The sequence below is a fragment of the Lissotriton vulgaris genome, chromosome 6 (assembly GCF_964263255.1).
Source record: "Lissotriton vulgaris chromosome 6, aLisVul1.2, whole genome shotgun sequence".
NCBI lineage: Eukaryota > Metazoa > Chordata > Amphibia > Caudata > Salamandridae > Lissotriton > Lissotriton vulgaris.
In genome coordinates, this window is record NC_141694.1 from 562955713 (window position 1) to 562981256 (window position 25544).

Here is a 25544-nt window from a genome sequence, read left to right on the forward strand (position 1 = left end):
ACCGCCATGTGCCGGGAAACCCTTCATGGTAACTGTGCTCACTACAAGTTGCTAATAATAATAATAATAATAATACTTTAAAAATTGCAAAAGTAAACATACGTTCCTGTTCTTCCTGAGCAATTATACGTTTTTTTCTTCGAATCCTTAATTACAGAGTGCTATTAGTAATTATGAAATACATTTAGAAAGTGTACAACCAACATATGAAAATAGTTTCCACGAGGATAGAGATATTATTTCCCTCTTCTGTACAGTGCAGTAGACTTGTAAAGTCGGAAAATTTACCACAATGTACAGTCTACTATTGTTAGTAGAAAAGACTGAGCCAAAACCTTTGGGGGGTTGCATGGGATCACTCTTGGAACGTCCTCTTAAAGCAAATAATGCAAAGTAGCGCATGATGATTTTTTGCGGTACTTTCAGGAAACTTTCCAGCTCAAAACAATTTTTGCACTGGAAAGAAAATTCCAAATAAACATGTAAGCAAATCTCCCCAAAAATCTCTTAATATCATTTTCCAACACATTTTAGGTCTGGTCTAGGGACAGCTTTTTCTATTCCTAGCTTTTTGTAATATTCAAAAATAATACATCATAATAATTATATTAATATATAAAATGGGAAGGGGCTTTTGTTGAGTCCCTTTCTGCCTTTGCTATGTTGAAGTGGATTATATGTTACAATATTGAGGTGAACAATATCAACCTGCACAACTATTGCATCTGCAGTGTCGACTAGTACCATATCATCAAGGTAATTATAGTTCATTATAGATATACAATTTGTATCTCTACATCTAATTACCCTGATATTTATTTTTGTTTAATCTGTTTATTGAAAGTCTACGAAATATGATACAGACATATATAAAAGCATTCAGTACCAGTTGGTAAGGCAAATTAAGGAGCTAAACATTGCATTATATCATTGCACAAATGGATAATAGCTTAACTCAATCATATCCAAATAGCATGCCAATACACTTTACAATACCAAAGTCATATACCAACATTCAAGGTCTGCTATCGGGTCAGTATCCGGGCACCATGGAAGTGCACATTTCACTCCCAATATGTTATATCTGCATATTTCCAGTGACTCCTGCCGACTACACCATAGTCATGACAATTGCACAATCTACCAGATCCATTATAACAAAACTATAAACATCCAATCATAAGGGTCAACTGGGAGGAACAAGGAGGGCTGTGGAGGGGGTGTGGGTAAACCAGTTCAAGTCTATGACCATAGCGTCCTTCACACAACCCTAGTTACACCAATCTCAGTATCAAAATTTCAGCGTACCACTTTGTCGGATGTTATGCACCATACTTAGTTCAGAGCTCATTATTGACTGTGCACACTGCGTCCCGTGTGTGGGCTAGAATGATTGGTGTCAGGAGTAGTCAGAGGGTCACCCGGGGCCAGTTCTACTTGTTGTGCCATCAGTATCACTCCCTATGCTCCTGAAATGGGATACTTACGAAGCCTCATTGTGTCTTCTCTAAACAAGGAGGCCGCCTCAGCTTTAGCCCCATTGAGCATCGAATGAGCACAGGCTGCGAGCAAAGGGGGTCACGCTTTCCAGTGGTGAGTGACTAGATTTGGGGCTGGTGGTGGCCAAATGAATAAACAACATTTTCTATGCAATCGGTCTCGCCTTCGGGACCTTAAATGTATTTAGCTATGCAGCACATTAGCCCGGATGCTGAAACATCTTCTGTTTTTTTAACATGAAGGGAAAGTAGGCACCAAACTGCGTGACACGGCAGGTATGGGAACACATGAAGAGAAATATTGCCTTTCAGTGGAAAATAGTATAGTCCAAAGCTCTGTTTTTAATATAAAATCAAGGCCTTCCGGTGGTCAAATCACTGAAAATTCAAGATTTGAAAAAAATAATATTGTCTACGAATGCTTGTGGAAAACAATTTCTATGGACTGAAATCTAGAGAATGCTAAAGTGATTCTGGTATTTTACTGACCTCTGCTGGTCGTTTTCTATCAATAAAGTTAAATAGAGGCAGTTGCCAGAAATATTAAAAATATTTAAAAAAAAGAAAGTCCCTCAGCGGAAAGCAATTCTGGTATTTTACTAACCTCTACTGGTTGTTTTCTATCAAGACAGTTCAGTAAATCTTTATTTCGATGATAAAAACCATCATAAATATATAAGTTATAAAAATTCATTTACATTACAATACTGAACTATATGTAAGTTTAAAAACAGATACATAGCTAATAAAAATTCATATAGAGAGACTACAGATTTTATGTACATCATAGCTTAATCCCGTGTGTTCCGTAGCCTGACAGCAAATTTTAAAAAGCTTATCACAGAACATAAAGTGCGAGTATCATTTGCTCTTTGTAAAAAGAGTAATGCAGCTTTTGCTTGACGCAATTTTTTCTCTCTTAAAATATCGACTCGGAAACTACGCCTAGGGGACTGATGAAATGAACAAAAGAGTACAAAATGAAGACAGTTAAATAGAGGCAGTTGAACATAAAAAAAAGTCCATACGTGGAAGCAGACAAGTCCTAGGGCTGATCTCTAGAGCTCACAAAGTACATTCACATATAAGTATATACTAAAGTATACAAGTATATACAAGAGGTCTCGAATGCTCGACCTAAAAATGGGAGGAGGCCTTGTGTTTCTTAGCTTTGGGGAATATTCCTGTTATGCAAGCCACCCATGTTTTCGGAAGTTCTTTAACTGTACCTATGTTTAATAATTGAATCACTCCGACAGTAGCTCTGTAGTCTGGGGCAAGACCATATCATATGTAAAAGATCAGTACCTATCAGTTTGCATTGCGAGCAGCAATCATCCACCCTATTAAAGAACCTGTTGATTTTATCTGGGGATAGATAGGCCCTATGGACTATATAGACTTGAATCAACATGAATCCTGCGTTTCTAGGAATCTGTCTAGGGCTTTTCAGCAACATACCCCATTCCCTGTATGTGTATGGTCATTCAAGGTCTGCCTCCCATTTGGTACTCAAATGTGTTAAATCAATAAAAGTGTATTTTCGAATGGACTCAGCAAACCATTTTATGAGGTGTCGCCTCGTGCCCAATACGTGAATATACTGCATCAGAAGGTGCGTCGGGGACTCCTGCGAGATGTCACCCCAGCGGTGCCTCAATGTAGTTATCCAGGAGCCATGTTTTAGGAACTGCCCAAGTGGGATGCCCTCCTCGTCCTTCAGAGAGCGGAAGGGCTGCAAATCCCCCTCCGCATACAAGTCACCCAGTGTGTGTATATCAGCGTCCCGCCAGACTGTAAGTTCTGTTGTTCTGACTCTGCCTTTTCCTTTCGGCGTTCCTAGAATTGGTATCATGGGTGCGAATGGTATGACATTCCTAGTAAGGTATAAGGCTCTACTGAAGCATTTCTGGGCTATCTGTACCAGGAGAGGGATAGGCGCATTTGGCTTAATGCATGGATGGAAAATTAAAGAAGCCTATCTAGCGCATACGGCAGTCCTCCTTCTGCCGTATCCTCAAAGTGAAGCTCCCTCTGCCACTTCGCCACCCACTGTATTTGAGACTCCAAATAATAATGTTCCAAATGGGATAAGGCTAATCCACCCTGTGTCTGAGGCAGGTACAATTTAGTAAGCGCACTACGGAAGCATTTCTGGGCTATCTGTACCAGGAGAGGGGGAGGCGCATTTGGCCTAGTACATGTATAGAAAATGAAAAGAACCCTTTCTAGCGCATACAGCGGTCCTCCTTCCACCATATCCTCAAGGTGAAGCTCCCCCTGCCACTTCGCCACCCACTGTATTTGAGACTCCAAATAATAATGTTCCAAATTGGGTAAGGCTAATCCACCCTGTGTCTGAGGCAGGTACAATTTAATAGGCGCAACCCATGGACTGCTGCTCAATGTTTATCCTGTTTCCAGGGGAGATGGGGTTGGTGGTTTGCATTTGTTTGATTATCCTGAATGTCGTGCGGCCGCTTACCCGATGTAGCTTGTGAGTAGGCTTTATTGATAGTTCTCCATCCATTATGCTCATCCTTTCATAGCGCGATGTAAGTCACCTGTTATTGTTTTTCTTAGTTTTTTCAATAAAAAGATGTTAAAAAAAAAATAAGCGCAACCCTGCAGCGAGTGTTGCTCCATATGAGGTCCCTCATCATCCCTTCCAGTGGACGGAAAAATTATGCTGGTAGATATAGTGGAAGATTTGCAAAATATCATAATAATTGGGGCAGCACCACCATTTTAATGATTGCCACCATACCTGCGACAGACAGGTTAAGCGTTTTCCAGAAGTCTCAATGCTGCAATTGCTCTAGATAGGTTGCCTTCTATAAGATCTCGGTCTGTGTGGTGAACTCAGACCCCTAGATATCAAAACACCGCCGGTTGCCAGTCTACTATAGCACCGTCCACCATAAATTGAGGTACATCTACACCAGGAGTGAAGGGAAATAAACAGGATATCCCCAATTCACTCTCAGTCCCAGCACCTTAGCAAACAGTTGTATTGTGTTTGGTATGATTGAAGGTATCGCCTGTAGGGCCCTAAGAAAAAGCTAAATATCATCCACATTTAGTGCAAGCAGACACGCTTGTCTAGTTCCACTGCCTATCAATATGGGCTTGGAGAATAAGGTTCCTAACTGAACTTATATAGTGGGAGTATCATATAATAGCTTTACTAAATTTAGGAGGTAGGGCCCAAAGCCAAAGCGTTGCATAGAAATGTAAATGTAAATGTACAGGTATTTATATAGCACAAATCACCAACCAGTCTCTGAGCACTTGCTTAGGGAACCCGTCCTGGTATTCCCCTGTAAGATAACCCCGGCAGGGTATCCGCAAGGTGAAAGCCAGGCATCCCGCCGCGAGGGGCCGTTGTGGAGATTAAGCAAGCTATTGCCCAGAGTCGCAGAGTGTGAACCCGTGAATCGAGTAGGCACCGGAGCGAGAATTGTCGAGTCCATGGACATTTTAGGACTCAAGACCCCGCCGAGCCGGGAATTGAACCCTGGTCCCGGGCTGACCTCTGCTTCCAGGTCTGCCTCCTCTAACCAGTGAGCCACACTTCTCCACTACTGCCATTACAACGTATCAAAAGCCACATCTCCGGACATCTGACAGACCTGCATTGGCTCCCCGTCAACAAAAGAATCACCTTCCGTCTCCTCACCCACGCACACAAAGCCCTACACGATCAAGGCCCGAGCTACCTCAACAACCGCATCAACTTCTACGCTCCCAAACGCCACCTCCGATCAGCCAGCCACGCCCTCGCCGCCGTCCCCCGCATCCGAAGAGCAACAACAGGAGGAAGGTCCTTCTCCTACCTGGCCGCCAAGACCTGGAACTCCCTCCCTCCCGACATGCGCCTGACCCAAGACCACCTCTCCTTCAGGAAGAAGCTCAAGACCTGGCTGTTCGAGCAGTAATGGCATCCTCCCCCCCCCCCCCCCCCAAGCGCCTTGAGACCCTACGGGTAAGTAGTGCGCTCTATAACCACTTGGATGCTATGGTCCTTCTGGTGCTTCAATGTAATTTCCATTGAAATCAATGGAAACTCCATGACGAGTTACCCTTGTCATTAGCGGCGAAGAGGTTAAATGTCTTTGATTGATTGATTGATTCTGAAGTCCAAGACCAAGCAGCCCGCTGCTAGCCAGGCCGCTGCAGCCCCACGCATCACCCGAAAGAACCTGCGAATATTCAATGAGGTGTTGTGGGCCGGGACAAAGCCATTCTGATCCTGATGAACCAGTTGTGGGGTGACCAGGGCTAATCAATCCGCCAGAACTCCTGCCAGTATCTTGTAATCACCATTTAGCAGCGCCAGGGGTCGGTAGACATTTGTGTCGTCGGATCCCTATCTGGCTTAGGAACATTGACCAGAGTGGCCGCTGTCATCGAGGCAGGAAGGGCAGCCTCCTCCAATGCTTCTGTGTTATCTCCCAATAGTTGTGGACCTAACATATCAGCATAATTCTTATAAAACTCATGGGGAAGACCATCTGGTCCTGGGGCCTTGCCAGTAGGGAGCGCACGCATCGTGCCTTTTACTTCCTTCAGCGAAAAATGTGCATCTAGTTCCCTGGGCTGCTCTGGTGTGAGTTTAGAGAAGGTGAGACCATCCACAAAGGAATGGATGTCCATGTCAAAGGCACTCAAGGCAGATCTATACTAGTGTGGGAAGTGCAAAGTCATTTCCCAGTGGATCTCATGCTGCATATATTTAAGCCCACCGTCCTGAGACCGGAGTGCAGTGATGAGGTTCGTGGCCTGGTCCCTTTTGATCAACCAGGCTAATAAGGCCCCATATCGATCCATGTTAGCGTGAGCCATCCCTGAGTGCGCCACATAGTTTAAACATCTGACGTGCTAGGAGTTCGGTATGTTTTTTACGCGCTTCTGATAGCGGAGCCAATTCCGGAGCAATCCCCACTGCTCCTGATTCTAAACTTAATAAGTCGCTTTTCACTGTGAGCAACTCTAACTCCACTTGTTTCTTCATACCGCAGCCCAGCCCTAAACATATCCCCTGTATTGTAACTTTCATAGCAGCCCACTCCATCATATTAGAGGAGGCTGTCCCCATATTGTGTGCAAAGTACTCGCTGAGGGCTTACCCTATCGTGGCTCTAAACAGCGGGCCTTTAGTGTCGACGGCTGCAGCTGCCACGTAGGGATGATGAAAAGGCCCAGTTTCCCATGCCAGTGAAACATAGTGTGGGTTATGGTTAGAATGTGTACAACCCCGATAATCCGAGCCTGTGACATATGGAAGTAGGGAAGGAGAGCTGAGGAATCTGTCCAACCGGACATGTAGATTATGGGGCACTGAGTAAAAGGAATACACCCGCACACTGGGGTTTCGATGTCTCCAGACATCAAACATATCCCACCCATGAGTCCAATCACTTAACCCCTTCCATGCTCGTGACGGAACCACTCCGTCATGAGTCACGGTTGGGCTGTGCTGATGACGGAATGGTTCCGTCACGGTCACGCCCGCGATTGGAATTTCCAGCACAGGGCTGGAATTCCTGCCGCACGCAAGCGGTTAATACAGCAGGGTTGGCTGTGGCCGCTGTGTTTTTAAGGGGATAAATGATCTATCTAATCCAATATCCAAGACACTGTTGAAATCCCCTCCAATAAACCACTGAATGTCGCACCATTTAGCAAGGGTTTGGGAGAGTGATCTTAGAAATTGGATTAGGTCTGTGTTGGGGGCGTATACATTACCAAGCACTATATAACGTCATTCTAGTCTGCCCTTCAAGAACACATATCTTCTGTCTCTGTCAAGCAATACCTTCTCCACTGTAAAGGGTGTGCCCGGGAACCCATGTCAGGGCCCCTTTTGCAAATGGTGAGTAATCAGTGGCATGCACCTTATCCCTCCATTTCCTTTGTAGCATGGCCGCTTCAACACTGTCCAAATGCTTTTCTTGCAATATGGCAATGCGCACATTATGTATTGTAAGATATGAGTAGATCACATATCTGCGAGATGGTGTACAGAGACCACTCACATTCCATGTAACTATTGTGTAATCAGTCATGGCACTGCATCATATAACAATAACATGTGACCCATCCCTTGCATGCAATCAATTGTGTGGATTGGCAAAAAGCTATGGTGTTGTCCACTCCCCCCAAGGAAAGCTTTGTGAATGTAAGGGAAAGAGGAACGCCAACATGGTGAGAGATAAACCTTGCCAGAGCGCACCTCCATAAACAAGACGTATTACCCAACCCTTGACGGGATGCAAAACTATCCGTGAAACCAACTGATACCCTGTAGTAGGGATGAACGTAGTGGGTGGAAGGCCAAGCAGGACGCTCCAGTGCTTGATCCCTATACTCCACCCATCTGAACGTGAGAGACTACAACCAACTGAGGTAACTTGTAATAGCCTTTCATTGAATTATGTGTAATGACAGTTGCGCACACCCCCATACCCAACCTATGGATACAAAAGCAGCAGTACCACATGCCACAGGACTGCATGTTTTTCAATAGCTTGCAGTATAAGCGCCTGAGGAGCCCCAGTCATTATACGATACCATCAGATGTCTGTGGCGTGACATCAGGCATTCACAATGACACCACATCTGATAGTCCAGCTGCTGACGAGCCCTCATCCTCTGAAGAGTGAAGTGGAGTTCCCTCCCCGCTGTTCACCTCTGCAGACTCCGCCAGCCACTCCACCTCCCAAACCGCTGCCGGCTTCTCCTGCCAGATTTGATCCTGACCAGGCGCCACTGAAAGGCCAGGGTTCTGTCTCTTGGATCTTCATCAACGAGACCTCATACAGCCTGCTTCCCTACTCCAGGTGTCCGTCCTGCCGGTTGGTCTAGGGCCTGAGAACTGGCCCGAGGTGTGCCCTCTCTATGGTGAAAAAAGGGGAAAAGGACGGAAAAGTATCCTTGCGCCATCGTTCCAGAATGGCCACCGCGTCCTAACCCTCTGCCCCTTCAGGCGTACATTATTTCGTCTAGAATGACCCTCCGCATCCTCCACTCTATCCTCAAGATATCGGATACGGGCTTTGTGATTTCTGCTGCTTTTTTAAGAAATCAGCGCCCAGTTTTAACTCTAAGACATCCTGCTCCACTGCAGTGATTCGGTCCCCTAATTTCGAATGATCTGCATGTAACAACGTACGGTCCAGTGCAACCATGTCTATTTTAGATTACATAGATTCCCTGGGACGTTCTATGGCATGCAAGATGGCATCCAAACGGTCGTTCAGGAGATCCTGTTGTGTGGATGACTGCACTGAGTCCATGTCTGCCGAGCCAGCAACTTGGGAGGAGGTCCTCGACCCGGCGCCTTTAGTGCGGCTCATAGGACCGGCCGATGTCCCCAGTATGTGTCAGAGATGCGATATTCCAGAAAAGCAAGGCAGGAAAGTTGGGAAGTCCTCTCGGCTCACAATACAGCACTTAGTGGTGGTGGTGACAGCAGAAGAAGCCCACACAGTCTCTCCTCCCACAGGACCAGTCTCCGTAGGTGGGTCATAACTCCCCAACACAGTATCCTCCGTTGCCGGTCATCCGTACTCACACCCACAGCCGCCTACAGCTTCGCAGCCTGATCTCTATTCCTGGTTCTCCAAAGCTCACCTGAGGCTGCTGCAATAGATAAGTCTCTGGCCTGTGACTCACAGATGCGTCACCCAGCAAGCCTCCCGCTGTGTCGCCCTTTCTCTTTGTTAACAGGAAGCCCCTGATCCACTGACCGTGGCAGGGACCTTCAGCACAGAGTCCGGACACAGCAGCTGCTATCTCTCCCCTGTCCCTTCATTCATGGATTATACAGGAAGGGGGCACAGTCACCACAACACTCAGCCCAGCCCAAGCCAACTGCGCCTTACAACATCTCTTTCCGCAGGCAGCGTTACAACAGAGGACCTGCTCAAGCTTCTCATTTCAGCAATACAAAGTGGATCTCCACTGCAACCTAAGTCGCAGCCAGGCCGCGTCGCCGCCCGTCGCTGCTCTCCACAAACTGTGCCGCCGGCAGCCGCATCTGCAGTTTGGTCGGCAGCGCCCACCGCTCACTACTCCTCTTCGCCCATGCAGGCAGCCCACGTCCACGCCGATGGTTTGGGCAGCAGGTCAGGCCCTGGCGTCAGACACTCGCCAGGCCACAGGACGCAGCGCCACTCACCCCTTTCAGCAACAGGTGAGCTACTCGTAGCATCGTCCATCGGATCATGCCGTCATTACGACAAGTGCGAGATACATGTGCACCATTACTAACAGGTTCTGAGCCTTTCACAACCTTGATCCTCGCTTGGGTGAGTCTGCCGGCTCTGCCCAGGCCTCGCACATTCAGTCGGGAGCCGATTCCTGGCTCCATGATGTTGTATGGGGTCTGTCCCCCATTGTTGGTCATTCGAAATGTGGTGGCTGTAACAACTGTAGTTTGACAATTGAAGGTAAAAGTTTTACATTTAACAGCATTACTGTCCATAGCCATTCTTTCTCTAATTGTAATACACCAAACATGATATATTTGATTCAATGCCCTGGTCTGAAAGTATACATAGGGCAAACAACACAAAAGGTTAAGACCAGAATTGGACAACATAGGAGCTGTATCCGATGCGGGACCTTGAACGCCCCGCTGGTTGACCATTATGCAGCTGCCAAACACACTGAGGAAGATCTAAAGTGGACAGTTCTCAAGGTACTGAAATTACCGCCCAGAGGTGGTAACATGGGACAATTGTTGAACAAAGAGGAGCTCAAGTCAATCATCCAGTTCAATTCCATACAGGACTGACTCAACAGATCAGAAGATTGGACCACTCTGCTGTAAGGCACAGTCCATTCTACTATGACTAGGGTCACCCACAAAGCTGACCCCGTCATCATTTACTTTTACCCTTGACACCTATGTCTTTGGCTTGTCCACCTTTTCGAACCTACTTTGGCAGAACCAAGGCAGCAATGTTTTTGAAACCGCACAATATGTATGTCACCTATAATGGTTCCTGATCGCTCTATTTGTTGAACATTATGATTAGTATTGCCTACAGCAATTGTTTAAACAATGGAACTATGTTGTCGAGAAATGGTGTTGTGACCTATTTTATCTGTTTTATGCACTCACGCTTCACCTCGATCACTCACTCACCCAATCTAAGATGTCCGCCGGTCTCTTCACCACTCCAAAATGGCGCCTACACTTCTGGCGACCAGCCGACCCCCCCGGTTTAGTGCTTTGGTTGTTTCCACTATTTACACAGTGAATGCCACAAAAAGGCTACCTACGGCCGAGCCTCCCTGCAATTAGCTATCCCGGACGGGACTACAAACGCCCGACACCGAGATCCCATTAAGGTAAGACTGCTTGTCACACACCATTGTCCGCTTTGACAGCCCTGTGGAAGTGAGACACCGGATTGATTCTCTTCACTTATTTTTGCAGGATCAGCTGGAACCAGACTGCATATCTTTGCAGCCGCCCCTTGCCCTTATTATTCCAAGCTCAAAAACCGTACTTGGCCCTCCCCCATTGCGTAAAGGTAATAATTATTCCCCGCACGCCGTTCACTGGAATTAATTCCTACTATTAATTCCTTCACAATGTCACCTAACGGAATTCTTTACTTCCATAGGCCGTTCACAACAGTTCAAGGAACGTTTACCAGACGTTCTGCCACGCCGCCCACCACTTCGCAGAAGCCTCACCAGGCTCCCTGTGCAAATGTTAAGGTAAACCCTTAGCCTCTCGCTAGGTTCGCGTTACCTTCCGTGTTTTTCATTTTTCATTAAATCACCTAACCAGGCTCCCTCGGCCCACAGGTGAATTACACTACTTCCGAGGCTTCACACCCAGACGCCTTGGTTTCCCTTCCTATCGGCGATCAGGTCAGTACAATGACTCACTGCACCCCGTCCACACCTTCACTGTCTCCCTCTGATAATCACTGCGATAATGACAACTTCACAGACCAACACGGTTTTTGCCACATCGAGAATGGCACAATTGTTATTTATTGCGCACTCCTATGGTCGTTTCGCCGCCTTTTGGAACACTCATCAACCCCGGCACGACATTCTGTCCTTATCGTGATCCACTTGAATACCTCGGGTGACAACTCCTGCAATAAATACATTGTCCATAGTAACTTTGGAAAATTGAGCATAATCACGTCTATGCCCCTTCCAGTTGTCACCCTGCTTGCGTTGCGCTCGGGCTGCACGTAGCACACACCCCCCTACACCAGCAGCCACCCTTGCACGGTTTATCGCCATCACCTAAACACCGGTTCTGATAGTATTCACTGGTCCAGGTGGCACTTTAGCACTATGTCACAGACCTTCACAAATCACGCAAGTGCATCTGACATGTTGATTTTAAATGTAAATATAATTGTTTATGAGATAAAACTTGTTTCTCTTCCCTCTTTCCTCCTCCTGTTTATTCCCACAGGCTTTCTAAATCACTCAGGCAATAGCACTATAATTAGTCCTGAAGATGATCCCAGTTAATAATTGGAGCTAGGGATCGAAACGTCACGTCGACTGTTTTAACAGTACTGCATTTCTCATTTGTACAATATTTGTTGCAATAACTGTTGGTTCGTGCTTACACAAGATTGCATTGTACTGTAAGCCACCTTTTGCTCCACTCTGTTTGCCTGTCAATTCTTTTCCCTGTATTGTTCTCTCTCCCCTTTTACTTGGTACAGGCTTGTGCCCAGTTTTTGATCTGTGTTGTGTCTCACGTATTCGTGAATCTTCGTTTAATCTTGAAAATAAATATTCCCTTGTCCGGCTGGACATTGGAGAAAAAGAGCCATCGTTCTTATTTAAGTCTGTGCTTACTACTCATAATTGCATTGAAAAGTTTAGGACCTTTGTTCTTCATAAAATTCAGATTATCGCCCTTCTCTTGGTATCTTGCTGCAGATCACTGTATGGGGTCTCGCACAGTGATTCTCCTCGGCTTCGTACTGTGATGGCTCGTCTGAGGTGGATATATTCAACAGATAAAGGGGATCAGTGGCGGAGCGAGTTCAGATCACGTTCGCCATGTTGCTCCTGCAGGCCACGCCACCCTCCACATTTACTTACCCTGATGATATGGTGGTAGTCAATAGTGTGGATATGATATTGTTGCAGGTTGATATTTTGACAAGGATATTGTGACATCTTCGCTCCACCAATGAAGTGTTATCCACTTTCTGGATAAGGCCGAATTCCCATACTTTGAGCAGGGTATTCAATTAGCCCACTTCAACTTATTGGCTTTGTCACCAGTGTCAATCACAGCAATTTTATGGTTAGAATGACAAGCATTTTAAGTGATGGCATTTTAATGCTGTGCCTGATTGGCAGTTGAGGCTGGACTGTTTCTGTTGGAGCATGGTCAAAACTGATTTGCATACGTCTGGGTCCAAACTGGGGTAGCATGGTGCGCAAAATAATGATGGGCTGGAATGCAGCCCGACTAATTACCAGTAGCTGAGATTAATTCAGGCATTCCATCCATCAATTATTTTGTATACATTGATTTTGCAGTAGGGCGTAGATGGTCACCCAGAGGCAAAGAAGTCCTCGTCGGGAAACACATTCTCATAATTAAGCCCAAAGCAGGAGAACTTGCAGGATCAGTTCCAATGCCACAGCAAGAAACTTATCACATTACTCATACCGCTAAATCCACAATTGAATTGAATTGAAGCTTTATTTCGATATAAAACATATCATAAAAGCAGTACATTACAACAGTAAAAAACAATTTAACAATACACAATATAAAATGTCCTACAGGATCAACAGTGAGATTTGAAAGAATGCATTATTGGGCAAATTATAAAAGACAATACAGGCAGAGAGCACATTACTGAATCAACAACTTTTTTGCAGATCTTATTCGCCAAGCCCAGCCTAGGAATTTTGCCATACAGCAGGCAAAAAAGGGTCGGGCATCTGTACGCAATATGCGTAAGGCTTCCAAATGTGATCTCGTTCCCAAGCTCCTACATAAAGGCTTTAACCATCTCGATCTAGGCACCGCATAAGCGTTGCACTCAAACAACAGATGGGCAACGGACTCAACCCTTGAGTCACAGAAGGGACAATATGGTACAGTTTGTAATGGTGGTTTCCAGGTGGAAGTTAGCAGCCCTAAGGGGAGTACCCCCACCCTGAATTTGAAGTACAGTGATCTGTCGCCCGAGTTATGGATTAAATCCAGATAGGGTTCCCTATAGGGGAGCTCCTTAACTAACAGAAACTGGGCAACAGATTTACAATGCTTTGGATTGCACATTCTCTCGTTGTCCACCCATGACCAATAAGCCTTCTTTAGCAGTTGTTTTGACGGTGATGATTTATTGACCCAAGCGTCTCCTAACCCCAACTCATAGAGAAGCCGCTTAACCTCCCTGAGCCAGGTTACCTTATAACAGCCCGTGAGGGACAAAAGTTCACTTAGGGCATCTGCGTAACTACCCAGTTCAGGGACATTCCATATCCTGGCCCATAATAAAAGGGGACGTAGTTTTGCTTGCTCACATATTGGGCGAGTGCCTGCATCTAGCAAGAGGGGGATTGTAGGGGTACTGGGGGGTAGCCTCATAAGATCTTTGTGAAAGTTATTTTCGAGGTGGGCCAAGGTGTCAACTCTCTGAATACCCCACAGTTCTGCGCCGTACAGTGCTGCACTCACGACCCTTGCCCTCTAAATGTCTAATAGTGCCCCAATAGGTTTTATAGATGAGGCACGTTGTTCTTTGAGCAGGGCACCTGCGACCCTCTTGTGAGTCAGAAACACCTTTTGGTGGTGTGCCTTCCAACTCATAGTGTCGCAGAGACGTATGCCCAGGTAGTCAAATTCTTTGACTCTTTCAAGTGGAACAGAGTCTAGAGCAGGAGGGGCAACAGATTTCTTGGGGGGGGGTTAAGGACAAGGAATTTGGTCTTGCCTATATTTATAGCCAGGCCCTTAGTATCACAAAAAGCCTTGAAACTAGAAAGCAACTTTTGGATGCCTGCTGGTGATTTTGAGATTAGAAGGGTGTCGTCCGCAAATAGGAGCGTCAGAACTTTCCTTCCAGCCAGGGAAGGTGCATCTGATGGATGTTGAAGGAGATGTTCTCCACCACTCCGTTACCGTAAAGAGAGAACAGAGTGGGGGCGAGCACACACCCCTGGCGGACGCCCCTATCTACAGGGATACGAGATGTTTTTTCCCCCTGGACACCCCATCTAATCTGGGCAAAATTGCTTTCATGGAATTTTATAAGCAAAGCCAGCAAGTAAGGGGGTACACCTAACCCATCGAGGACATTCCACAATAGGGCTCGTGGGACCAGGTCGAAGGCTGTTCGCAAGTCTATAAAGACTAGATACAAACTGCCCCCTCCCAGCACCACCACTTTCCAATATATCATTAGAAGGCGAAATGTCTGCTCGATGGTGCCTGTCCCTGTTCTAAAACCTGCTTGGAAATCTGACAGGATCTGGTTTTCTTCAGCCCACTGCAAAATCCTACCTAGTACCACTTTGCCCGCAACCTTTTGAGTTGAGTCCAGCAGACTAATAGGGCGATAGTTGGCTGGGTTGTCCCTACAGCCTTTCTTAAAAATAGGGACGACTTCAGCGCCCCTCCAAGAGTCAGGGAGAGAACCTCCCAGCAAGGCCTCATTTAAGAGTGAAGCAATTAATCTGCTCCACAATAAAGGGTAGTTCTTCAGCAAGTCACCCGGAATCCCATCAGGGCCTGCAGCCTTATTGGATACAATACACCTGATTGCCCTTTCTACTTCCTGACTGGTGAAGGGGCCGTCGATAATTGGAAAGTCAACTGTGGGACTGGGCAAAGCACCCAGACTTAGATAAGGTGCCCCCAGTGGAGCAGAATATAGCTTGGAGAAGTGGGCAAACCAGACGTCACCAGGGATATTACAAGTTATCTGTTGGTCAAGAGGCTTGTCCCTAGCTCTCAGCAAATCCCAAAACCCCTTGGAATTTTTCCTAGTACTTGCCTCTACTAGCTCCCACCAAAAATTGAATTTGTGAGCCTCCTTTGCCTCAGCCACAGTTTTTTTGTAGAGTTTCCTCGCGATTCTAATATTAACTGGGTCCTTGTTTTTTACTGCAGAGACAAGTTCCCCCTTAGCAGCTCGACATTTGGAGGAATACCTTTCGGTACAACCCTCGCACTGGATTGGGGAATGATAAACAATTCACTCAGTGCCACTATAGTCTCTGTGAATATTGTTAAGACCTTTTTACTGGTGGGACTTAAGGCGTCAAGCCGTGGCTCCACCACTGACAAGATGGTCCCGGCTTGCGCCATCCTTGCTTCGTCCGCTGCTGCTTTTGCCCACTTTAGACGCCTGCCACAGTTTGAGGGAACAAGTTCATGGGATGATTTCCACTTGTGGGCAGTCTTGTCTTGGTTCCCGACCTGCCAAGGAGGAGTAAGGGTTAAGGAAAGAGGATTGTGGTCACTATCACAAGACACTATGACCTCCATGTCTTGATGGAATGACCAAAGATTATAATTCAGCATGATGTAGTCAATTCTGGAGGTGTGACCCGTCCTGTTATACGTACGCGCACCCATAGAATCCGATTTGGATCGACCATTTGTTGGTCTCAGGTTGTGTTCCATGCAAAGAGCATTGATGTCTATCGCACTTTGCGTCCATTTGGGAATCTGGTCTAGGGTCAGGATAGGGATACCTCTCCTTGTATCCTCTTCAAAGGTGTCCAAAATGTCTTCCCTAGCCAATGGCTCAAAACAGCAGTTGAAGTCGCCTGCAAGAAGAACATAAGAATCGATGTTGCAAGCAGCTAGATCGCTGCTTAGTCCTGTTGAGGTTAGACATGATGCCCCGCCCCTGGCGCCCCTCAAATAAAGATTAAAGACTTCTAACTTCCTTCCCCCTTGGCAGTGTATAGTTATCCTCTGGAGGTCAGGAGATTGAGTGGTCCTTTGACTTACACTTAAACCTAGTCCAATGCTGACCCATATAAGAAGGCCGCCAGACGGGCGACCTTTGCATCCATGTTGTTGGGAAGCTGGGACAAAGTAGGTTGAAAAGCCTACTCTGTGCCTGGGTTCTTGGCACCAGGTTTCATGTAGGAGGCAGATGTTATAGGGTTCTAGGAAAGCGTTCCATTCAGGGATTTCAAAGTTACGGGCAAGCCCTGCCACATTCCAGCTTAGAATCTTTAGCAAAGGTTCACCTGGGGTAGTCTGCTTAGGAAAATAGATAGGTGTAGGCGGATTGGTCACAGCCACTCTAGATGGCCTTGGTGGTGGGTCAATCTGGTGGTAATTAGGAGCCATAACTACACCGGACAGCTTACTATCTATTAAAGCAGTCTGAATGGGTAGCAGGGGAATCATACAGGGTAAATCCAGCCGTTCTTCCACAACTTGAAGATCTAAAATGCTTGGAGCAATCAACCCCCCATCAATAAACAAACTAAGTGGTGTTCCTACTGGATCTACTGGAGGGTCAAGAACTAAAGGTTCAATTAACAAACGGGGAGATTCTACGAGCCCTAGGACCTGTGGTGGAGGTGCTTTTCCCATTAATTGATGAGCAGGTTGCCTAGGGAGTCAATCTACCTCCTCCAGGCCACCAAACCTATTTGAGGTTGGAAGGCTGTTCCAATGTGAGAGGAAATCCTTTTGGTTGTTAGGATGACTCTTCCATGAATGGTGATGTACCAATGACCAGTCATCCACCTGGATATGTCTGGGGCGTGGTGGATAAAAGGAGGACAGCGGCCTAGGTATGAAAAAAGACCCTTCACTGCTGGGCCAAGAACAGATGTGCTGTGCCGTGTGTGGATCCTCAAAAGTCACCACTATACAGTCCCCAAGACTGGTTTTCTTTGAGGGGCCCACCCAGGGAGTTCTACGGACCATCAGGACTCTGCTTCTCCGGCCATTGGGGATTGGTCTATTCACATTAAGCCAATGCATTATCTTGTTCTTCAGAGACCAGTGGTTCTCGTGTTGACCATTACCAATCTGGGGGACGCCCGTCAACACAACCACATAATCATTGGCCTCTGGAGGAAGATCAATATAGCCCCCTCTAAAATTGTTCTTAACAGGAGGGCCCTGAATAGGCTGATAGGCCACTTCACTAGGAGGGGGTCTAGGAGGGACTCCGGGATTAGGGTCTACTGGTTGGTGCGGGAAAGCACGCTTAGGAGCCTTAGGTTTAGTGACAGCGGAAGTTTGATCCACAGCCACGGTCTTCGGTTTAGGAACCGGCCGTACAGAGGCTGGTACTGGGGGGGGGAGGTTGCTGAGCTTGAGATGTAGGAGCTAATGGTGTTGAATCAGCTACAGGGAGACCCTGATTTTCAAGACTTCTCAGGCCGAGAGTTGCCAGAGCAATAATGCTCTTTTCCATCTCGAGCAAGTTGTTTTCAATCCGTGAGAGTCTGAGGTCGAGGGGGGAAAGAAGTTTTTTGAGGGTTTCCCAAACTAACCCTATAAATTCCCCTTCATTCTTTCCCAACCCCTCTACCTGTAAGCCCTCATCCTCTAGAGTGGTGGATGGAGCAGTGGCTGTCCCCTCTCCCCCTCCCTCCCTTAGTGGCTGTTTCCTAGGGGTACGCTCTCCTTTTGCGTTAGATACCGGGACACTAGTCAATGCCAGATGTTGTGAGACCGCAATTTTTGCCTTCTTGCGAGAGTAGGCAGAGCGGGAATGGCGTTTTCTTTTAGGTTGTTTGCCACTAGTCGCGTTAGAAAATGCCGGGGTGGGTGGGTTAAAACTAGCATCCTGATTGCGAGAAACAGCTGGTAGGTTCGTTCGTCTGCTTTGGATAGTTGCTCTAAGGGCCGGGAGAGGAGGGAGGGAATCGGGGTCTGGTGAACATCAACCTGTGTGACTACACAATGGGAAATGGCAGGACGCTCCAGGGTAACCGCAGTGGCTATGTGGCCTAGGGAGGATTTTTTAGAAATTGCAATGACCTGGGACAGTCTTCTAGCAGCTACCAATTCTAGGGAGACCCGAGTTTGGAGTTTAGAAATTTCTTGGTCTATAGCTAGATTGGTACGGGTAATGAAGTCATCCATGGGGCCACTGATTGGTGGGCCACCATTGGCAGCCTTACTCCGGGTTAACCTGGTACACATAACTTTAGTACAAGAGGCAATCGCCAATCTAGCAGTGAAAATGGGATAATAAGATGAGTTTACCTATTTAGGCTCAGTAGAGGGTAATCGAGAAAAAATGGCGAAAGAGGGTGGGCCAGTCCAGTCCGCTCAGTCCTCGAACGGCCTCAAACGGCCCGCTCTTAGCCCGGTCTTCGCCCCGAGCTGCGTCCGGCGCAGCGGGAGTTAGAGGCTATATTATAGGGCCGTGATGGGCAGGGGGCGGGCTAGCAGGGAGAGCGGACCGGATGCTGGTATCCCTGGTCTCGCAGGGACTCCTGGTTGATGGAGTCCCCGCACGCTCGCAGCCCCGCCGAGCCTCTCGCCCTGACTGCCTTGCTGATCCTCCTCCTTGAAATGTAGAAGCGATACCCCACACACTCCTGGGCGAAGCGGCACCCGCGGAGCGGGTGCGGCAAGAAGTGGAGTGAGTCGCCTTGTGCAGGTTCGCCTGTGCTGCGCCGCCTCCGTAGGTTCAGTAGATCGGTGTCCCAATGAGGAAAGGTGGTGGAAGCCTTAACAAGCTTCAGCTGGGCAGGGGGCGGGCCAGCAGGGAGAGCGGACCGGATGCTGGTATCCCTGGTCTCGCAGGGACTCCTGGTTGATGGAGTCCCCGCACGCTCGGGCCAAGAACAGATGTGCTGTGCCGTGTGTGGATCCTCAAAAGTCACCACTATACAGTCCCCAAGACTGGTTTTCTTTGAGGGGCCCACCCAGGGAGTTCTACGGACCATCAGGACTCTGCTTCTCCGGCCATTGGGGATTGGTCTATTCACATTAAGCCAATGCATTATCTTGTTCTTCAGAGACCAGTGGTTCTCGTGTTGACCATTACCAATCTGGGGGACGCCCGTCAACACAACCACATAATCATTGGCCTCTGTAGGAAGATCAATATAGCCCCCTCTAAAATTGTTCTTAACAGGAGGGCCCTGAATAGGCTGATAGGCCACTTCACTAGGAGGGGGTCTAGGAGGGACTCCGGGATTAGGGTCTACTGGTTGGTGCGGGAAAGCACGCTTAGGAGCCTTAGGTTTAGTGACAGCGGAAGTTTGATCCACAGCCACGGTCTTCGGTTTAGGAACCGGCCGTACAGAGGCTGGTACTGGGGGGGGGGAGGTTGCTGAGCTTGAGATGTAGGAGCTAATGGTGTTGAATCAGCTACAGGGAGACCCTGATTTTCAAGACTTCTCAGGCCGAGAGTTGCCAGAGCAATAATGCTCTTTTCCATCTCGAGCAAGTTGTTTTCAATCCGTGAGAGTCTGAGGTCGAGGGGGGAAAGAAGTTTTTTGAGGGTTTCCCAAACTAACCCTATAAATTCCCCTTCATTCTTTCCCAACCCCTCTACCTGTAAGCCCTCATCCTCTAGAGTGGTGGATGGAGCAGTGGCTGTCCCCTCTCCCCCTCCCTCCCTTAGTGGCTGTTTCCTAGGGGTACGCTCTCCTTTTGCGTTAGATACCGGGACACTAGTCAATGCCAGATGTTGTGAGACCGCAATTTTTGCCTTCTTGCGAGAGTAGGCAGAGCGGGAATGGCGTTTTCTTTTAGGTTGTTTGCCACTAGTCGCGTTAGAAAATGCCGGGGTGGGTGGGTTAAAACTAGCATCCTGATTGCGAGAAACAGCTGGTAGGTTCGTTCGTCTGCTTTGGATAGTTGCTCTAAGGGCCGGGAGAGGAGGGAGGGAATCGGGGTCTGGTGAACATCAACCTGTGTGACTACACAATGGGAAATGGCAGGACGCTCCAGGGTAACCGCAGTGGCTATGTGGCCTAGGGAGGATTTTTTAGAAATTGCAATGACCTGGGACAGTCTTCTAGCAGCTACCAATTCTAGGGAGACCCGAGTTTGGAGTTTAGAAATTTCTTGGTCTATAGCTAGATTGGTACGGGTAATGAAGTCATCCATGGGGCCACTGATTGGTGGGCCACCATTGGCAGCCTTACTCCGGGTTAACCTGGTACACATAACTTTAGTACAAGAGGCAATCGCCAATCTAGCAGTGAAAATGGGATAATAAGATGAGTTTACCTATTTAGGCTCAGTAGAGGGTAATCGAGAAAAAATGGCGAAAGAGGGTGGGCCAGTCCAGTCCGCTCAGTCCTCGAACGGCCTCAAACGGCCCGCTCTTAGCCCGGTCTTCGCCCCGAGCTGCGTCCGGCGCAGCGGGAGTTAGAGGCTATATTATAGGGCCGTGATGGGCAGGGGGCGGGCTAGCAGGGAGAGCGGACCGGATGCTGGTATCCCTGGTCTCGCAGGGACTCCTGGTTGATGGAGTCCCCGCACGCTCGCAGCCCCGCCGAGCCTCTCGCCCTGACTGCCTTGCTGATCCTCCTCCTTGAAATGTAGAAGCGATACCCCACACACTCCTGGGCGAAGCGGCACCCGCGGAGCGGGTGCGGCAAGAAGTGGAGTGAGTCGCCTTGTGCAGGTTCGCCTGTGCTGCGCCGCCTCCGTAGGTTCAGTAGATCGGTGTCCCAATGAGGAAAGGTGGTGGAAGCCTTAACAAGCTTCAGCTGGGCAGGGGGCGGGCCAGCAGGGAGAGCGGACCGGATGCTGGTATCCCTGGTCTCGCAGGGACTCCTGGTTGATGGAGTCCCCGCACGCTCGCAGCCCCGCCGAGCCTCTCGCCCTGACTGCCTTGCTGATCCTCCTCCTTGACATGTAGAAGCGATACCCCACACACTCCTGGGCGAAGCGGCACCCGTGGAGCAGGTGCGGCAAGAAGTGAAGTGAGTCGCCTTGTGCAGGTACGCCTGTGAGTTCGCCTGTGCTGCGCCGCCTCCGTAGGTTCAGTAGATCGGTGTCCCAGTGAGGAAAGGTGGTGGAAGCCTTAACAAGCTTCAGCTGGGCAGGGGGCGGGCCAGCAGGGAGAGCGGACCGGATGCTGGTATCCCTGGTCTCGCAGGGACTCCTGGTTGATGGAGTCCCCGCACGCTCGCAGCCCCGCCGAGCCTCTCGCCCTGATAAATCCACAATTGATATTTCTTCATTCTTGACTTCCATTCTAAATTGGCCTCTGACTTCAAACCATGTTTGAATGAGCGCATAATCAACCTTCTTTTTCAGTGCAAACACAAAATCGCTGTAAACATGATGCCAAGAAAGGAGAAGCAATGAATAATTTCCGCTGTTTACAGTGCAGACATTTTTGGGAAGTGTACATACTGTGTTAATCGACTCCAAAATGGGTGTCAATCTTACTTTATTGGTGCAGCCATCTTGTGATACTAGAACATTACATGGAAGAGTGAGTGGAGGGTGATGGTCGGGCAGTGGCATGCAGAAGCAGCCAGATGAGTAAGCACACTCTTGCGCACAATTTCCGCCCTGCAGCGCAGCCTTCTGCAGCTCTGATTGAGCAGTCCCTGGAGTGGTTTGCCAGAATGCTCAAACCTGCCTCGAGGTGCCTCAAGTCAAAGCAACCTCAGTCCAATCAGCATGAATAGAACCAGGAACAAGAGGTTCTCAGAAGCAAGACCGCATCCCCACATGAGTGTAAGAAAGGCCAACGCATTGGTGGTCAGTATTATAGAAGGCGCAGTGAATCTGTATACCATTGAGAGCTTTGTTTTCCTCCCCAGTCTTCTCATGTTGTCCTCTTATGTTGCACTAAAGATTGTTGTTTCATATTTTATGCTAATCTGTTATTGATGTTTTTTTTATCCCTAAGTCAACATTAGTTAATTGGCTCAGCAATGTGTGCCCCGAACTCCTTGCTACTTGTTTTACTGTTAAGTAACAAGGATTTTAATGAGGTTGAGAGGCTAAAGCAGTGTTTTTTCCATGATAGCCACTTTGCAGTTCGCACCTGATCTGCCACAGTAATTCCAAAATAAGATTGAAGGAATTTATGGTTCGTAAATTGTACTCAAAATTGGTTTATACGCATCTATAGAAAACTTACAGCTCCCCTACCCTATTTGTCTCATACCTTTGTTGCAATCTTTTCCAATATCAACTGTACCTTGACTTGTCTTGCTCCATTTTATTGTCTACTTTCCTATAGCTGAAATTCTCAAACGTACTTCACTCAATTTACCTTTTCTTTTCCATCTGAGACTTTACTGTGTATGCCATTTTTCACAAGTTTTGTGCTTCTGTAAGTCTTTGCATCCAGCTCCTTCTCTTTTGCAATTGTGGATAAAGAGCTGCTGAGGAAAAGCCGAGCCTACTGACTTTGCAAATGGTTGCTATTCATGTGCGCTTGCATTGTCCAGATCAGCCTTCCAACACACTGACTGTGATCCTCCTGCCTATACATCAAACGTTCAGCATTCCTCTTCTAATGTAGTGGAAGTCGCTCTGGTCTTTATAGCATATGTGTCTATTTCATTCTCACTTTTTGAAGTCTACTTCACCACGTCAGTGTACATTTTTTTTCAGAAATAACTCAAAAAAACATGCAGTACTTTATTGCTTCAAAATAAGTGGCTGGGGCACTCTACGAAATAGTCATATAAACGGAAAAAATGCTTGAGTGTGAATTTATTCAAATTTCAGATGAATTACTGCATTGGGTTTATTACTTGTTTGGCATCTATTCCCTTTTCCATGTATACAAAATAAAAGTACACATCTGACCCATGCAGGGAACACAAATCACCTGAAGGTACATGTATGAAATTATTTGTTTGGTAAATCCTTTTATTGATGTGTGTGCATGGAAAGGTGAATGTGATCAGTCATGTGTAAGGTTTAAGGTTTGATGATAGTATTGAGCAGTCTCGTATAGCAATAAGTGAACAGTTTAAAAAATATTGGCCTAGATTTACAAAACTGTTTCTATGCTCATCCACGCCTGCATCATAATGATTTTTCTGTGAGCAGCTTTGCTTTATCTATGAATTTCCACAACAGGCCCTAATGCAGTCAAGGGATAGGCCTTCTTGATGCTGTGATTGGGTCTTAAATGGCAGCCATATCCTAGCTATTTTGGTAGCTACCAATTGCCAATTTTCGGGAGAAGTACACAATTTGTCAGGGCAAAAAGGTGTGGTGACTCATAAAAATGTTCTCCGTTAAGAGTACGTTTATACCTGGATTATGATACATCTCCTCACAGAAGAAGTGTTATTCACGCCTAGGGCAGGAATAAAAGACAACCATTGATAGAAAATGCTTTGTGAATTGTCCCCTGTGTGCCGTCATTTAAACTGCAAAATTACACTGATCCAGATAACCTCATATCATTTCATTTTCAGAAAAACCCAGAGGAAGACAACTCGGGGAGAACATTAGACTGGGAGCCAGGCCATCTGCTGTTAACCATTTACACCATTCGCAGCATGGAGCAGCTTCTGCCTTTTTTCAACGTGCTCAGCCAGGTCTTCAACAGCAAAGTCACAAGCAAATGCATTGGACTCTCAGGGAGCCCAGTCTTCTACCCAAACTCTTTCCCCAATAAGGACATTAAACCGGAGAGCCAAAAACTGCTCGCGAGCAAAGCCAGGCAAAAAATAGAGGAGATGGTCGAGAAGGATTTTCTTGAAGGTGTCGTAAAAACCTGAGAAACGAAGGACATGAATCAGATGGGATCTACATGACATACGTGTCCAAGTTGTATAGGATTTTTTTTACTTTGTATGTAAAAAGCATCCCTAAGTTGTACTGTATTTAATTTAAATATTTTATTTGTAAATAAACGCTGAAATTTACGATTCTTTCCTGAAACAAGATGAACTATTTGCGCAATCATATTGATTATGACGCCTAACATGTACAAAAGTTATTTCTTTGAATCTCTTCAACAGACATGCAACATAGTTTGCATATTTTTAATTATTTTCTGTTTTTTCAACCCATTCCAATGAAACTCTGCATCATACAGTTTTTTAATCGGAGTGTATGTATTTACTATTAACAATTGTAAAATAGCTTATTTTAGCACCTTTTTGATACTGAATCAAGTATTTAAGCTGTTGCTGTTAGGCAATACCTGTAGTTCAACGCATCAGCACTGCCGTTAAAGAAAGTACTCTGACTGGAAAGTCATGGAGCTCTGTTTACATTCATGATTAACACCATGGAAATAAGATTATAGCCAGAATAGTTTTAAGATTACATGCTCGACTGGGATTCGAAAAACGTGAAATGATCGACGTTTCATAAGAATTGCAAGTATTTTTTAGGGAATCTAGGTAACTACCCTTCTAAATGCACAGCTGTGATCATGAGAATAAAGTTAACTGAATATGTTTTCTTTTTGTGATACAAATTAAAAGTTTTAAATTGTATATTGAAATGCGTATGGCTCTGCTGCATAGTTTCACAAGTATATATGTATGTGTATGTTGCCAGTTGTTTTCTGCTCCTTGGTTCAGATTAGTAACCTTCTGCTGCACGCTGCCTGCGTTCTCACATTTATACACATGCCGCTGTATAATATCATGGACCTGATTTTAAGTAGTTGTTGTAGTGTAGAGTGCTAAATGCACAGGGGCAGATTTACAATTACTGGCACATCCCTGCATATCAGCAGGGATGCGCCAGTTATTGTGCATCACGGCTCCGCGACCATGGATGCGCCGCATTTACAATGCGGTGCACCATGGGGCAAAAATTGACAGATGCGTGACACATCTACTGCCGTAAAGGCGCTGCATTGCTGGAGTTGCGTCGCAGCTCCAGCAAGGCTCAGGGATGCCCTATCTTTAAAATGCTGCGTCAATCCTTACGCCTGCTTCAAGCAGGCGCAGGATTTTGACACAACATGGCCTTAACTGTGGCTGAGTTAAATCTTGTAGATTTCACTCAGCCACTTTTAGGAGTCCCCCCTGCGCCGGAACGCCTACATGTGGCGCAGGGCTTTACAATGTGACGCATCTCCCAGATGCGTCAGTTGTAAGTACCCCGCACCATGGCGCTGGACGCAGAAGTGA

The 25544-nt window shown here is 46.8% G+C and overlaps 1 protein-coding gene across 2 annotated transcripts in view; it reads left to right on the forward strand.

Moving 5' to 3' along the window:
* The window catches only part of DOP1A (DOP1 leucine zipper like protein A), a 1079867-nt gene extending 1054968 nt beyond the window's left edge, over positions 1-24899 (forward strand). For both annotated transcript variants that reach the window (XM_086926553.1, XM_086926552.1), the window contains one exon: positions 23868-24899. In XM_086926553.1, the coding sequence (XP_086782679.1) occupies positions 23868-24173 (306 nt within the window). In that variant the 3' untranslated portion in view covers positions 24174-24899. The remainder of the gene's footprint in view (positions 1-23867) is intronic.
* The last annotated feature ends 645 nt before the right edge of the window (positions 24900-25544 follow it).